At 34.5% G+C, this 18,235-nt stretch overlaps 1 protein-coding gene and 1 non-coding gene across 2 annotated transcripts in view; one reads left to right on the top strand and one right to left on the bottom strand.

Annotated features, from left to right (window-relative positions):
* TMEM135 (transmembrane protein 135) overlaps positions 1-18,235 on the bottom strand; it is a 163,869-nt gene that overhangs the window by 94,462 nt on the left and 51,172 nt on the right. Inside the window, exon 5 of the mRNA XM_049780052.1 lies at positions 13,062-13,127. Within this exon, the coding sequence (XP_049636009.1) occupies positions 13,062-13,127 (66 nt within the window). The remainder of the gene's footprint in view (positions 1-13,061; positions 13,128-18,235) is intronic.
* Positions 8,772-8,878, top strand: LOC126019807 (U6 spliceosomal RNA). The gene has a single exon (XR_007499428.1). It is a non-coding gene; the product is annotated as a U6 spliceosomal RNA (small nuclear RNA).

Raw genomic sequence — 18,235 nt, forward strand, 5'->3', positions numbered from 1 at the left:
ACAAAAAAAAAATACTTTGGAAAAAAATTCTCAGAATATCTGCAGAAATTATAACAAATGACAAAGTGTAGAGACATGGAGACAGTTAATAGAAGAAAGCTCAAAAAGAATTCATAAAAATTTACTTTGTATTATGAATTCTATGGAGGTCACTCTTGGTGACTCTTAGAGGTTTATGGTCCCTTTAATTTAATCAGGCCTGTTGCCAGTATTCATGAAATTTTAAGTACAGTAAAATGTCACGTAATTTACAATGTTTAGTAATATCCTATCTATAAAAAATGTTTTACATGTTTAATTAATTTGAACCACAGGGTTTATTCTGTAAAATGAGTATATCTACTTCATAGACTACAAAAAAAAACCCACATAAATAAATTAGCATGGTACTTGACAAAGACTGTAAATCATAATTCTATATAGATAATATTATAACCACATGTCATTAAAGTATATTATGCCCAAATACAAATGGTCTGTCAGGCCCTCCTCAAAAGCACTTTAAGTTACTAAACCATAAAATATTAAAATGATAATGATAAGAAATACTTCTCCAAAATTTCCTTATTTTTTTGTTTTCTTTTTTGGGAGGTCACACTGGTGGTACCCAAGGGTTACTCCTGGCTCTGCGCTCAGAAATTGCTCCTGGCAGGCTTGGGGGACCATATGGGATGCCAGGGATCAAACCCAGGTCTGTCTTGGGTTGGCAGCTTGCAAGACAAATGTCCTACCACTGTGCTATCGCTCCAGCCCCCCCACAAAGTTTCCTTTAACATCAAAACTGTATAGTGGATTTAACTACAGTGTGATGAATTCATATTTTCTTAATGGCCATTTTTAAGGAGCTAAGACTGATCAAGATTTTAGCAAGCTAAGTGAGAATGTTCATAGTAACAATTACAAATGCATTTTTTTTAAATCTGGTTTTCTGAAGAAGGAATAAAAGTGGGGAGGGGAGGCACATGAGTCTAACTTACTGCTCATATTTCGGGAAGTAGAAGTTTTCATATATTAATAGTCATTAGGTCCATGATATGATTAAGTTAACTCATCTTAAGAGCAGGTATATTGAACAATGACTTCAACAGTGGTATGTCACAGTCATTGTCTGCAGCAGAAAAATGACAGAATTTGTAATATTTCAGAAGTATGGAAGTCAAGAAAAACTTTGTACTGATATTTTTAATTATTTAAATTTAAACTGCATCTATAAGATGCTAGTTAAAGCCTAGTAAAAATGATACTACATACTTACTATGTTTTCTTTTCCAAAGGCTCTTTCTTTACTCTATGCAAAGCTGTTTTTGTATCATTCATATTATGAACATATTATGAGCATGCACGATATAAAAAAAATAGCAGGAGAGAGCATAGAAACACCCAAGCAGTGCTCAGGAGACCCAGAGACAAATTCTGGAGATCAGCCTACCAAACGGGAAGGTGGCCTAAGGATGCAGTATTACTCAGGTCCTACAGTGATGCAAGGCCAACCCAATGTTACTCGGGGGGCCTCCAAGAAGGTCAGGGTGTGAAACTCAGGAAACCAAGAGGACCAAAGCAGCTTCAGCTCCACACAAAACAAACCCCAGAACCCAAGAACTCTCTCCAGCCCAATGATAATTTTGGGTGTTCTTTTTCCAGATTGGGTAAAAACTTTCTTTTAACTTAATTGTTATTATTTAAATCATATTTTATAAGAATATTAACGTGTAGATGATATTCTTAATTAAAATTATACTACATAGCATGGGAAGGTGTTTGCCTTTCATGCAGAAGGATGGTGGTTCGAATCCTGGCATCCCATATGGTCCCCAAGCCTGCCAAGGGAGATTTTCTGAGCATAAAGCCAGGAGTAACCCCTAAGCGCTGCCAGGTGTGACCCAAAGAGCAAAAAATAAAAAATAGAAAAATTATGCTACATATAATATTACAACACATAAGATTTTATAAGTTAATGTTTTCCTTCTCTAGGACAGGATAATATAGCAGGAACAATGTCTTCCTCAATTAAATTTCTGGTTAATGATTATTTAGCATTATTTTTTGCACAGTAATTGACAATGATTTCTTCTTCTAAAAGTTAAAAGGGCACACTTATTTTGCCTGGGAAAGGCCCTGGATCCAATCTCCATCACTTTATGAACCTCAAATCAAGAATTGTTAGTAGTTACATATTTAATAAATAAAGGGTTCAAACCATTATTAATAAGAATTGGAAAATGGAAACGGTTATATTAAGAAATAAGTAAATTCTATTAAAATAAATAGGCACAAAAATAATTTCAAGGTTAAAAACAACAAATTTACTTCACAACTTCATATACTTGTTATTTTTTTCTCCCTCTTCTAATTTGCTCAATCTATTATAGTTTTCACAAATGCCTTAACAAAAAAATGTGTAAGTGCTATGATCCCCAACACTGTCAGGAATGACCTCTGAGTACAAAGCCAGGAATAAAAGTTGAGAGGAGCTAGGTGTGGCACAATGCTTCCTCCCACCCACATAAAATTTTGAGTATTCAGCTCATTCCCTAAAAACTCAATAATTATTAAAGGCTGCATGCTCAGTCAAGTAAATTATTGTTAATTTAACTTCATGATTAGTAGTTTCAAAGTGAATGCCGGAACATGAAACACTATGAGCTATGAGTACAGGTCACAACTTTCTATTTTATAGCTTCCCCATACAACTAATTTTATAGCTATATTTGATTTGTTTTTGACATGAACGTACTGTCTTAGAGAGGTCAATATAAGTTTTCCCTCCTCTTGACATTCCCTCTAGACTACACTACTCAGAAACATTAAATCACTATAAAGAGAATTCCCAGTGTTTAGATTCTAAGTAAGTTCCCTATTTTCAGTGCTCACTTCTATAGACTTTAGGAAAAAAAAATGAATGTCTACTTCATTATAATTGGCTCCTTAAAGGATCATTATCAAACAGAAGCCCAAATTTGAAGTCATTACATAATTTCAATAAAAGGTGAAAAAAATAAGAGTGCTGACTATGAACCTAGGATGAGGCAGATTTCTTTCCCTCATGATATGAATATAAATTAATAACTTATCTTTTCAAAGAGACATAATAATAAAATGGTACTCCAAGAAACAATTACATTGTTAATATAAAAGGGCATAATTGAATTTAAGAAAATAATACCTAAGTATGAACTCATTTAAGTACTGAATAGTAATTACTTTCTCCAACAGGTACTTCCTATAAAATTTTATTATCATCTCACATATATATATACACATTAGATAACTCAAGCAAATATATATTTATACTAGGTTTATATAAGCAGATAATCTTAGTCAAATAAAAATGTTGACAGAAAAGTCTTACATTACATTTAACAGTGAAAATATAAAGAAAAATTGTTTATAAGAACACATACAAATGCACACTATACATATACAATTACATAAAGAAAAATATACAACTTATAAGTATAATGTTCTCATACTATTATATTGTAAAACAACCTAACTACATTTTAGATATGCCAAATTGAAGAAATTTTGTTTCTATGAGTGGTATTTTTTAATTATATGAAGACAGGTGTTTTACTCTATTAAAAAGCAATAGTTAGGGGCTGGAGCCTGGCACAGTGGTAAGGAGTCTGCCTTGCCCAAGCTAGCCTAGGACGAACCACAGTTCGAACCCCTGGCATCCCCTAAGCCAGGAGCGCTTTCTGAGAACATAGTTAGGAGTAAGCCCTGAACATCACCTAGTGTGGCCACCCCCCCACAAAAAAAAAAACAAAATTAAAAAAAGCAATAGTTAAACATTACTTCTGCAAGTGAAAAATAAGCAGAAAAAATACGCAACTTAACTATTTTTACAAAGTGGAAAACAACATTTTCATACCCAAGATTTTCTTTCAAATATTTCAAATATTATAATTTATATAATCCATTACATAATACTGGAAAAAATTCATAATCTTCCTTCCATTTCACTTTTGGATTTTGTGGAAACTGTAACAAAGAATACTCTATAGGCTTAATATATTTAATAACTATCAACTAACTCTCTTAGGTAATGACATTATTATAAGAACTACCAATATTGGGGCCGGCAAGGTGGCATTAGAGGTAATTAGGGGTAATGTGTTTGCCTTGCAAGCGCTAGCCAAGGATCAGGACTGTGGTTCAATCCCCCATATGGTCCCCCCAACCCAGGGGCAATTTCTGAGCCCTTAGCCAGGAGTAACCCCTGAGCATCAAATGGGTGTGGCCCGAAAAACAAAAAAACAAAACAAAAAAAACTGTGACAACTACCAAAAATAAAATAAAGAAAATTAAAAAAAAAAAAAAAAAAAGAACTACCAATATTGTAATAAAGAAGTTTAAAATTGGGCCCGAAGAGATAGCACAGTGGCATTTGCCTTGTAAGCAGCCAATCCAGGACCAAAGGTGGTTGGTTCAAATCCCGTTGTCCCATATGGTCCCCCGTGCCTGCCAGGAGCTATTTCTGAGCAGACAGCCAGGAGTAACCCCTGAGCACTGCCGGGTGTGGCCCAAAAACCAAAAAAAAAAAAAAAAAAAAAAAGAAGTTTAAAATTTGGCTTTGAATTTTTGAATAGTGGAGCCTAAGTTCTTTGAACTTAAACTATGTTAAATATAAATCATTAAAAAAATTAAGTGAGAAGAAATAAACCAAAGGAAAAACCAACTAACACAAGAATTAAATGTTTGAACTCAAAAAGCAATCTACTACCTTTTACAGCTGTTTTTTGAACAGTCTTTTTTTTTTGTTTCTTTTTGTTTTATTGTTTGTTTTGTTTTGTTTCTAAAATGGTAGCATGGTTTTCAAGAGTTTCTATGGTTTCTGCTTGAATATGCTACCTTATAAATAAAATACATCAGATCAAGGTCAGATTGAGGAAACAATGCTTTTGTCCCTAGATCACTGGCAAAAAAAAAGTGCCAGAGAATATATAAATCTTATAATGCTCAGTGTTATAGAAATAAAAAATAATGATAACAAACCAAATGGTCAATGGAAATGAGTACATGCATGATGGTGTCATGTATAATAAATGGTAAAGCAACCATTATAAATAGATATGAAGAATGAGTAACACACAAAAGAATACATAGCAGTTTAAATGATGCTAATTATCTACTTCTAGGTAAAATGTAATGGGTAGAATGTGTATGATCCCGTTTTATTTTAATTTTTTTGAGGGGGGCCACAATTGGTGACACTCAGGGGTTACTCCTGGCTACGTACCCAGAAATCACTTCTGGTTTGGGGAACCATATGGGATGCCAGGGGATCTAACTTCAGTTCATCCTGGGTCAGACATATGCAAGGCAAATGCCCTACTGCTACGCCATCAGTCTGGCCCCAATCCCATTTTATTATTAAAATATTAATTATTATTAAATATACATAAATGAACATCTTTTTAATGTTCATCCTAATGTATGTTTATCTTTGTGATGAAGAGCAAAAGATGAAGTTGATACAACATGGAGCTGTTAAAATGAAGCTGTTAAAAGCTAAAACCAGAATATAAGTGTGTAGCTCAGTGATAGAGCAAAAGCTCTATAAGTATAACACCCTGAATTTGAGCCCCAGCATACAGACACTCAGCTTACACACACAAACACACATGCATATATACATACACACACAGGAAAAAAAATCAAAAAGGTCTATTATTTTGTTATTTATATAGTTATTAAAATTTTGTCATATATAAACTTAGCATATATTACTGCAAGATATTTTTAATACAAGAGAAACACTAAAAGACAGTAAGAAAAACTATTCTGATAAAAAAAAAACAGGAAACTATAATTTACTCCTATTTCCATTCAAATGAGTTCAATTCAATTATGCTAGTGAAATTCCACACCTTTTTATTTTCCAGAAAAGTTTATAAGATTGGGGATGGGATATAAAAAAAAGATGAGAATATTATATTGACTATCTCCACAACACGCTAAAGCATAGCCAAATATCAAGCAGTTAGCAGCTAAATTTCATCCTAATAAAGAGGTGCCTGTGAATAAGCCTGTTCTCATTGTTCAACTCTAAACTTCTAAGCTGCAAATTCTGAAAAAATAGTCCTTTTTTACAAAAATAATGCAAATTTAGTTCTTTTCAAAGCAAAGTCACATATCAACATCAACCAAATTTCAAATACAAACGGCCAAGAGACACATGAAAATTGCTCCACATCACTAATCATCAGGGAGATGCAAAACAAAACTACAATGAGGTACCATCTCACACCACACAAAGAAGAAGACAATCAGTGCTGGTGGGATGTGGACAGAAACTCTTATTCACTGCTGGTGGGAATGCCGTCTAGTCCAGCCTTTATGAAAAACAATATGGAGATTCCTTAAAAAACTGGAAATTGAACTCCCATATGATCCAGCTATTCCAGTCCTAGGGATAGACCCTAAGAACACAAAAACACAATTCAAAAATTCCTCCCTCACACCTCTATCCATTGCAGTGCTGTTTACAATAGCAGACTCTAAAAACAACCAAGATTTTCTTCAACAGATGAATGCTAAACAAATTGTTGCACATATACAAAATGAAATATTATGCAGCCGTCAGGAGATGAAGTCATGAAATTTTCCTATACATGGATGTACATGGAATCTATTATGTTGAATAACATAGACAGAAGAAGAGAGACAGACACAAAATAGTCTCACTCATCTATGGGTTTTAAGAAAAATTAAAGACATTACTGCAATAAGGCCCAAAGACAATAGAATTAAGGACTAGAAGGGCCAGAAGGACCAACTCACAATTTGAAGCTCACCACAAAGAGTGGTGAATGCTGTTAGGGAAATAACTATGCTAACAACTAGCATGACAATGTTAAAGAATGAGAGAAGTAGAATGCCTGTTGCAAATACAGGCAGAGGTGGGGGAGGGGGAGGGAGGCATTGGTGGTGGAAATGTTGCACTGGTGAAAGGGGGTATTCTGTTTATGACTGAAACCCAACTACAAACATGCATGTAATCATGGTGCTTAAATAAAGATTTATAAAATAAAATTAACAAAGTAAAATTAGAAACTATAAAATTCTTAGGAAAAGCTGGAGTATTAAAAAATAAAAAATAAAATAAAATATAGTCCAAAGTTTAATTTTGAAAGACTGGCAAATAAACAGCTTCTAGACATCCTGTAAATGATAGGTAAAAGAATTTTTTAATGCAAATAAAATGTTGTTGAAACAACATAGTTAAGAGATATTTTCTTAACAAGTTAGTGAAAAAATATTTCAATCTTAGAGTCATAAAACAACAAGGTTTCTAATAAAGTTCTATGAGCATAAAGTAAATTGCTTGCATGTACATATACAAACACACACACACACACACACACACACACACACACACACACACACACACAGAATGTTTCAGGTCCTCTTAGTTATACAGATTACACTCCGGCCTCAAAAACAGAATAGGCTGTAGATTTAAGGCAGTTAAAATGAAAATTTGAGGACCAGAAATATTGTAGCTCTTAAGATGCAAGCCTGGCACAGATCTGGTTCCATCTGTGGAATTCTGACTGAACGCCTCTAAATCAGAACCCAGCCCAGGCGGAATGATATGGCAGCGCCGCGGGAGCCTCGGTGGGCCCGGGATAGCTGATCCCCCACCGTCCCCACTGGCGCGTGTCTTCCCCCGCCCCCCCCGGCGCGCATCAGGACCGGGGTCCGGTGCGGAGAGACGCTCCTCTCGGGAACCGGGGTGCAGCTGGAAAGGCAGCCATCCCTCGCCCGTTGCGCATCGCATGTTCGTGGGGCACCTGGCGCTAAACCATTCTTAGATGACCTGCTTCTGGGTCAGCTCCCTCGCTGCGATCTATTGAAAGTCAGCCTTCATGTATGCAGAGTATGTGCTCAGACCATTGATCTAAATCTCCAGCCCTCCTAATTCATTTTTAGAGCAGGTGTCCAAGATAGCATACAAAGATGGATGGGGATTGAGGGGAGCACTCATTCAACCAATTAAAACAAATGTAAGATTTAAATAGTAGAAATATTTGCATTCTCATCTTAACAGACTAAAAGAGATGACTGAGGAAATATAAACACTGGTTAAATAAATGATGTGCATATGAAAAATACGTGAAATAAATAAGATTATTTATATTTTAAGGAAATCTTTGGTGACACAAGCTCAAATATTTATAAACTGAGTATTTTATATTTGCTTCAAAATTATTAAAAGGAAGCAAAAGGAATTTAGATGGGACATAGACAAAAGAGCCTGGCTGGTCCAAGGAGATAAACTAATGGTAGGAGTACATATACTTAATGCAGGAGGCACAGGCTAAATCACTAGCACAGCATGATTCCCAGAATGCTGCCAAGAGTAACCCTCCACAAACCAAACCAAGAGTAGGCCCTGAGCAACAGCAGTGGGAGAGAAAAACATACAGTTCCCTGAGCAAGGAAAGATTTCTGAGCGCATAGCCAGGAGTAACCCCTGGGCAACACAGGGTGTAACCCAAAAATAAAAAACATAAAAATAAATTAAAAAAAGCATTTAGAGCTGAGATGGTGACACAAAAGAGCTGAGTTCTTGCTTGATAAGAGAAACTCCCAGATTCTATCCCTGAGACCGCATGGTACCTTGAGCACCACTCATGAAAAGAGCCAAGGCACCACTGGGTTTGGATCAAAAATAAACAAGCAATTAAAATATTTAACATTTAAGCATTCAAGAGAACTTTTAAAAGAAACAAAAATAAAATACTTTTTAAGAAGAGAAATCTGTGCTCGCTTCAGCAGCATATATACTAAAATTGGAACGATACAGAGAAGATTAGCATGGCCCTGGCACAAGGATGACACACAAATTTGAGAAGTGTTCCATATTAAAAAAAGAGAGAGAGAGAAATCTGAGGTTTAGGAATAGTACAAGGGTTAAAGTATTTTAACTTGCCAGTAGTGAACAGCACAGATCTACAGCACCAGAAATAGTCCACATAGACAGAGCCAGATGTGGTGCTGGGGCACGGATGGTATGGCCCAACACTTCTAGTCCAACCCCCTGGAAAATGTAAAATTCATTTGAATGCAAGTGCTAATTATTCATCACTGCACTCTCCCCTATGTTTAGAACCATTCAAAAATAATAATTTTCTGACCACAAATCAGAACTAAATAAAAATAAATCAAATCTTACAATTTAAGTAAAATAATAAGTTGCAAAGTACCTCCAGACAAGGCCATCACAACAGCATTAAACTTAAATGTTTAATAATCAACACTTCAAAAGAAGACAAGCAAATAAAAACTATATCTGACATTTTTCAAGGTGTTAAGATCTGAAAGTCAAACTCATCCCAAGACTCTTATTTCTCTTTATCAACATATAACACCGCAGGGTGCTACCTTTTTCTCCATTTATTTTAATAGGTATATTTAATTACCTCCTATTTATTCATTCCTCCAATCTACAATAGCTACGATAGCTTCAACCTCTAGACTGAAATTGCTACAGTAAAAGTCACTACCCAGACCACTCTGTAAGATAATGAAATACTAACCCTATTCAATTCTAGGATATATGAGAGTTTCAATGTTCTATCTGATATTATTGACATCACTTCATGACTTCATGCAAATTTCTTTTGTCACGTGTCTACTGAACCAGCATAAACAACCCCACATATTCCTATGTAGCAAACTCTCTTGCTAAGAACAAAACCAAGAGACAAAAAAGAAAAAGTATGATCAAAATGTTGATATACTTAGATGTCGTGTATAAAATTAAATTTCCTTAGTAATTCAAAAAATTTAAATTACTGCTGAATTACATTACAGCATTACAGATAAAATTTCTTAGCCTGTTTGTATAAAAGAAGCTCTTTCTGTATATCCAAGAATTACTTTTTAAATAAAGACTTCATTTTCCAATGTATTTAATCACGGTTAGTTAGGTAACCAAGGTAGGCAAGCTTAACTGCAGTGGATGGTTGGTGGAAGAATGGTGCTTGAAATTAGCCTGATACATGTGGAAATAATTGCTTTTCTGGCCTATAGTTCTTCCTATTACGATCAAAACAAACTACTGTTATCATAAGAAACCTAATAATATTTAAAAAATAAAACCTAAGTGTTCCATAGTGAGACATATTGTCCAGCTTAGTTTAAGAACAAAATTATGGCCTATTTATTTTTTATTAAAATAAAAGGCAAAGCTATAATTATGAACAATCAAAGGATAATTATGTCAATACCAACAGTCACATACAGAGCTAATATAGGCAATTCCACATAACTTAAACATTATGACTTGATATTTTGAAAACTTTAGCCATTTGCCTTCTTAGCCTGAACCAGAATTTTCTTAATAAACCTCATTATTCAGAATATGAAATAATATCCTAGCACTATAACATGATGATTCATTTAAAGCAGAGTTAGTGACAGAATCATTTTATAATGAAACTAAAATGTAAATTCTAAAACTTAAAGCTTTCAAATATAATTCTGATACAGATTCTAAATTTTCTAAGCACCAGCAAAATTATCATATTATCCTGGAATTAGAAAACTGAAAAATCTACCAAGATATTAATTAACAACAACCTATGATTGTTCAATAGCTGGAGCATGATAACAATTCCACAATTCCTATAAAGTCTCTTTTTAACGTCCCACAAATCTTGCAATGATGGCAAATAGTTCTAGTTGACACAAACTTCCTGTTCCGCAACCAAAATTCATTTATTCCTACCAAATTAGAAATAGGTTCAGGGTTTCCTAATATATACCAGGCTTGTTATAAATACTCCTGGAAGTATTTATACACTTTCTCTTTCTAATAATTATTTTATTCTCTTCCTCTGGAAACTATTTTAGCAGTATGGTTCTATTTTTTGTTTGTTTGTTTATTTGCTTGGGGGTGTTGGGGCCATGCATGGAGATACTCTGGGATTATTCCTGTCTGTACTCAGAGATATATTCAGGTTAGCTGAATGCACAAGCACCCTACCAACTGTATTGTCACTTTGGTCCCATCATTATGTTATATAGATTATAGTTTTTAAAAAAGCTATATTCTACCTGTTGTTTGAAAGAATAATATAGCAATTTTCCAGGCTAAATATATTATTTGTATAGCCTATTGATACATATTAAATTTGGAAATCAATCCCAAAAATTGGAGAAAAAAGAAGACAACAGAATATAGAGAAACAGAGCACTGGCTTAGAGTACATGCCTCTGGGAATATGGTCATGAGTTCAAATCCAAAGATCATCATATGTACTCAACATGCTCCTGATAGCTCTACTGTATGCTATATCTAGTCACATTGCAGCCAGGAGTACAACTAAAAATGTGTGCAACGCTAGGTGAACAACACATCTATAAGATATGCAAATATCATGGCCATGAAGTAGGACTCATGGCAAGCACAGAAGCGACCACCACATCTCCTTACCACTTAAGGACCACAGCCATAATTTATGGGCTCCCACTAACAATGCAACCTTTAACAAGCACATGGGCAATCATTGGAAGTAGAGTGAGTCCCGTGGAAAATATTGCAATGAGTGAGTATGCAGGCAACAAAAACCAGAAAGTCCCAACAGCTAAAAATTTCTACAAGAAATACATCTATGTATATGTGAAATCCTCAGACTTCAAAACAACACTGAGAAGGAAACAGCATTGAAATAAAATAGCTTTGCTTTTATTTTATACAATAAGCCTGAGTTATTAGAGAATGTCCTAAAATAATCAGATTCTTTTCCCTAGAATGATAGAAGGATATAAGAGAAAATTAACCAAGATAATAAAGACTATAATTAAATGTCAATAGACAGGTCTAAATTATAGTTTGCATTTCTAAAAAGCTGATTTCTTCCCATTCTCAATGCAACTTTTTCCCATCTAAGATTTACAACTATAAGAACAGTCTTATGAACACTGAGTAGAAATAAAAAAATGATCAGACTTGAACACCAAATCCAAAGCCAACTACAACAGAACTGCTACCCAATCTACAACAGGCTAGACACAGAAGGGACCACTTATACTAGCAGCCCGGGGGGCAAAGGAAGGGTGATATGGGATGCATGCTGTGAACAGGAGTGGAGGGAGGACAACATTGGTGGTGGGAATGCCCCAAATTCAATGACACTATGTATCTGAAATACTACTGTGAATGATTTGTAATCCACTTTGGTCAAAATAAAAATTATTAATATAAAAAAGTGGCACAAATATACTAAAAAAAAATGTTTTCACTATGGAATAATTTTATTTTGTTTGGCTAATAAGTCTCTGTATTTGTTGTACATGTCCACTCTTCTATCAATGAGTTATTGTCTATTTTATATAAAAACAAATCCATGACTAGCAGAGTTATTTGATTGAGTAGCACCTGCAAATAACTATACAGTCTTCATATTGTATAGTACTAGATGGCAGAGAATATGGGCCACGATGCTGACCTAAGTATCTTGAGTCTCGAAAAAGGAAATAATCATTTAAAAATAACATATACACTGTTATTAGCATAGATGTGTATTCAAAAAGTAAGCCTTATCTTTGAAAACCAACTTTCAATTACGTTATTGCTATAAATAACTGCAATCCAGAAGTCTTCATATATTCATTTAAGTAAAGAAAACACTTAATTGTATTTATTTAACTGAGGAGAGAGCTTGAAGGGCCGGATAACAGGCTTTGAGTATAGGAGCCCTGGACTCAAAGCCTAGCACCACCGCTCAAAGAACAAATCTTGTAGCATTAAATCATGAGCAACACCCAAGAACAACAAGAAAAAAAAGTGTGAGTACCAGATTATAAATTAAAGTATTTTAATTACTGGTAATCAAAAATTGAAAGTATGATTTATTTTCAACCAAAAATATCAGATTCCTATATGGGTGAATTAAAAAAGATGATCAAGTCATGTATGCTCAAAATTATAAACATCGAGTATTTGTCAACTTGTTATAGAAAGCATGACAGAATTCACATTTCATATTTTTAATTTCTTATCCTATGAATTATGAACTAAGAATTATATAAAATTCTTATCTTACTTCTCCATTTCGTAATGTAGTGATGGCTCCTCTTGCAACACCCATTCTAAATAAAGTTTCTGTTGCCTGTGAATAAAAAAGCAAAAATACATCATCTATAATCTGTAATTAAATTTAAGTCATTCTTCAAATTATAAAAGCAGTGTATTTACAGCACATCTTCTAAGAAAGAAATATCAAGAATATATAGTAAGAGCTACAAGTCTAACTTATATCCCAGAAATATACCTTTCAGAAACTGTTAGATATTATAAGGAGTTCAAACTAATTGTTTCAAAGGCTAGTCTGATCTGCTGGTATTCTATTTTTATTTTATTTTGGAGCCATACCAATCATGCTTTGACTTACTTCTAGCTCAGCACTCAGGGATCATTCCTGTAGGATTCAGGGAACCTTATGTAGAGCTGAGGTCAAACCCAGATTGGCACAAAGCAAAACAAGCACCTGAATCACTGGACTATCACTCTGGAGGAAGGTCTACGGTTTCAAACTAGCTGAAATTCTTAAAGGTCTATGGTTTCAAATTAATAAGCTGAAGTAACACTAAGCCTTGTTTTATTACTAATATGTTACATAATATTAAGTTATCAAGGTCTACTCCCCCATTTAAGGCTTGGGAGTCACCTCCAGTAGCACTTAGGCAGCCTTGAGGTCCCAGGGATGGAACCTGGGCCTATAGTTAAGTCTCTTGAACTCTCTCTGACAAATCATTTATTCTAATATTTAGTTTCTATTTTACATGGCTTGAGTGTTACTGATATAAATGGAACAGTCATGATACAATAATTCAATAATACAATATAGCACATAAATCCTCCCAAAGTTCTTTCCTAAATAATCCTAAAATAAATCCTATATTTATATGAATAATAAAAAATTCCTAAAAGAATTCAAATACAGGGCCCAGAGAAATAGCACAGTGGCGTTTGCCTTGCAAGCAGCTGATCCAGGACCAAAGGTGGTTGGTTCAAATCCCGGTGTCCCATATGGTCCCCCGTGCCTGCCAGGAGCTATTTCTGAGCAGACAGCCAGGAGTAACCCCAGAGCAATGCCGGGTGTGACCAAAAAAAAAAAAAAAATTAAAAAAAAAAAAAAAAGAATTCAAATAGAGAAACATCATAAATAAGTAAAACACAAAATAAAATGTGTAACCAAAGAATTAAAAACTGATATGCCAAAATACTGGTATATAATATATATATACATATATATAATACTGGTAAGATTAAAAAAAATATAAATAAATGGAAATATAGTCTGTTAATTAATTAGAAGACTTAATTTTTATTAATATTAAATACGACCCAACATCAGTGATCTAAGAGATAATAGAATTCATGCATTCATGGCATTGGGGATCGATTTCTACCAAACGCCAAAACCAATGACTCTTTAAAAACACACACACACACACACACACACACACACACATACACAAAATTCTGTCCAAAAATTCATACAAATTGAAAGAACAATCATACTTTCTAATTTCAAAACTTATTTCAAAGCCATAGTAGTGTGATATTTTCATAAAGACAGAAACATTAGCCCCTTCAAAGTAAAAAATGGAGAAAACAACAAATGTTGGCAGGGATGTAATTAAAAAACAAATTCTCTGCTAGCATGAAGTCCTCTGTTTCAGCCTCTTTGGAAAACAAAATAAAGATTTCTCAAGGAAAAAAAAGACAGGAGCTTCCATTGACCCAACTAGCCAACTTGTAGGTGTCTCACTCCATTGAATCCTAATTATCTTTCAAAGGCCCCTCTCCTCCTAAAATATAATACTAATGTGATAGAGTTTCAACACATGAACTTGTTGATGTGAACACAAACACCCAGTTGATAGCAGTATGTCAAGCAAAAGAAGAATGACCCTTAGCAAGTTTATGAATTAGTAGGTTGGAAAAGTATGACTCAAAGACAACATAAGGATATGGTTGAGATGAGAGAATATAGATTCAGCTATTCAATATGCTCATTTACTTTATCAATCTAGCAAAAGATAAATTATTTTCCAACACATGACAGTAAAGTATAATTTAGATTACAGTTCCAAGAACTTGACATACCCTGGTGTCAGACACTGGTTGTTCCTAAGGATGATCATTTTGCCCCACAGGTCAAGATGCCAGAAACTGAAAAGCTGCTAGTCACCTCTACTTGGCTGTGCCCAGCCCCAGAAATTAAGGCATCATGGAGTCAGGGTTTTGTTTATTCATCAGGATCCTCAATTAACCCCCACATCAGAACTCCCACCTCTTAACACCTCACTCTGAGCAGATGAAGACATTTTAATTGTAGTCTTTTTTTGTTTTGATTTTTGGGCAACACTCAGTGACACTCAGGGACACCCAGTGACACTCCTGGCTCTGCACTCAGAAATTGCTCCTGGCTCAGGACCATATGGGACGCTGGGGATCAAATCCAGGTCAGTCCGGGTCAGCCGCGTGCAAGTCCTACCACTGTGCTATGGCTCAGCCTCCCACATTCTAATTCTAGTCATCTAGACATATAAAAATACAAAAGAAACACCACCAGATTGCAAAAGACACAATAAGAAAGCAACTCAGAGGGTCATCATGCTTAGCAAACTAAGAGCAGTAATAACCAGCTGTCACTGGACTAAAACTCAGTAAGAAAATACTTGGTTTAAAGGAAGAAAGAGAAGAGAGGAGTTCAATAGGTATATAATCAGGCTTTACATAATCAAAAGGTTAAATACATATTCTTCTTCAATGTACACAGGGCAATCTCCAAGAGAATTCACATGCTGGGACACAAAACAGATTCCACAAAATCAAGAGGATAAAAATCATATTAACTACCTACTCAGACCATAATCTCTGAAAATAGAAGTTAATCAGAAATGGAAAAACAACACAAACAACTGGAAATTAAATAGTATTACTAAACAACTAGTGAATCAGAGAGATAACAAAGAGGAAATTAAAAGACTCCAGAAAATAAATGAAGAGGAGAGTAATACCACCAGAATATGTGGGACATAGAAACAGAGGTACTAAGAGGAAAGTTTATAGTTAAGCAAGCATTCATCATGAAAGACAAAAAGGGCCCAGACAAATCACTGAAGAACTTAAGAAACTGAAACAGCAATAAAAGGAGCCTAAGTTAGGCAGGAAGGAAATAATAAAAAAAAAAGTTAATTAACTAAAAATTTAAAAATCCAAAAGATCACTGAAATAAGGGCTAAGTCTCTGAGAAAAAAATCAAAAGGGAGGTCTGCATCACAATAGAAATTCTAAGGACCATTATAGAGTGCTTTGAGAATTACTATGCCATATAATGAAAGAACTTAAAAATTAATTAATTAATTAATTAATTAATTAATTATTGGGCTCTTAAAACCTCTCAAGTCAGAATTAAAATGATTTGGAACAGCTGAACAGACCTATCACTTTCAAATAAAACAAAAGTCTACCAAAAAAGAAACAAAAGCCCAGGTCCAGATGGATTCACAAGTGATTTCTTTCAAACCTTTAAAGAGGATCTACTGACAATCCTTTTTAGGCTTTTCCAAAAAACTAAAAAAACAAACACTGTTAGATGGGCACTGAAGGAATTTCAACATAATCAAAGCCATTCACCATTTATCACAAGCCACAGCAAACATTATACTCAATAGGGAAAAACTAAGATCAAGCTTGATATAAGGTTGCCTGCTCTCAACACTTCTATTCAAGATAGTACTGGAAGTAATTGTCATAGACATTAGCCAAGAAAAAAATATCAAGGAAATCAGATAAGAAAGGAAGAAGACAAGCTCTTACTATTTGTGGATGACATACCATATTTAAAAATCCTAAGGACTTTAAGAAAAAGCTTCTAGAAACAATAAATTTGTGTAGTAAAGTGAATATGCAGAAGTCTATGGCTTTCCTATATGCAAATAGTGAAAAGGGATATAGATATAGATACACATACAGATATAGATATATAGATATATTTGGTTTTTGGGCCACACCTGGTGACACTCAGGGGTTACTCCTGGCTATGCACTCAGAAATCATTCCTGGCTTGGTAGACCATATGGGACACGAGGGATCAAACCAAGGTCTGTCCTAAGTCAGCACGTGCAAGGCAAGTGCCTTACAGCTTGCGCCACCACTCCGGCCCTGATATATAGATATTTTTTAAATCCCATTCACAATTGTGCCTCAGAACATCAAATATCTCAAAACCAGCTTCATTAAAGAGGTAAAAGACCTATAAAAAAAACTGTGAATCATTACTTCAAGAATAAAAGGATCCAAGGAAATACAAACACAACTCCTGTTCAGGAAGTGGGAGGATTAATATAATCAAAACAGTAATATTAGCCAAAGCACTGTACTAATACAACACGATTCCTGTAACTATACCCATGACACTTTTACAAAGGAAAATACTGAAAACTCCTAAAATTTATGTAGAATAACAGACCTCCATGAATAGCTAAAGCAATCCTTGGGAAAAGAAATGTGGGAAGTATCACTTTCCTCAACTTCAAACTGTATTGTAAAGTGGTAGTAATTAAAACAGCAGGCTATAAGAACAAAGACAGACCCTCGGATTAATGGAATAGACTTGAATATCCTGAGATATGCAATGGGCTCATCTTAATAAAAGAGCAAAAATTAAATGAAGAAAAGAAAGCCTCTTCAACAACTGGTGCTGGGGAAATTGGTCACTTAGTTAAATCAGTTCCCTTTTTAATTCCATACACGAAAGTCAAATCAAAATGGATTAAAGATATTAATATCAGACCTGAATTCAAAAGGTGCATAGATGAAAATGTAGGCAGAACTCTCCATTATTTGAAGCTAAATATATCCTCAAGGATGAAACACCACTGACCAAGCAAGTGAAAGCAAAGATAAACATATGGGACTATATATAATTAAGAAGCTTCAGCACTTCAAAGGAAACAAAGACCAGGATATAAAGACAGCCCATGAATTGGGAGAAATTATTTATATACTATTCATCTTATAAGGCATCATTATCTAAGATATATAAGACACTGGTAGAAAAATGTTCCCCAAAATCACTGAACAACATAAAAGAAGAGATGAATAGAAACTTTCTCAATTAAATTCAAATGACCAAAAGTATATGAGAAAAATGCTCCAAATCACTAATCTTCGAGAGGCCAATCAAAACATCAATGAAATATC

This window comes from Suncus etruscus, chromosome 9 (genome assembly GCF_024139225.1).
Source record: "Suncus etruscus isolate mSunEtr1 chromosome 9, mSunEtr1.pri.cur, whole genome shotgun sequence".
Classification (NCBI taxonomy): Eukaryota; Metazoa; Chordata; class Mammalia; order Eulipotyphla; family Soricidae; genus Suncus; species Suncus etruscus.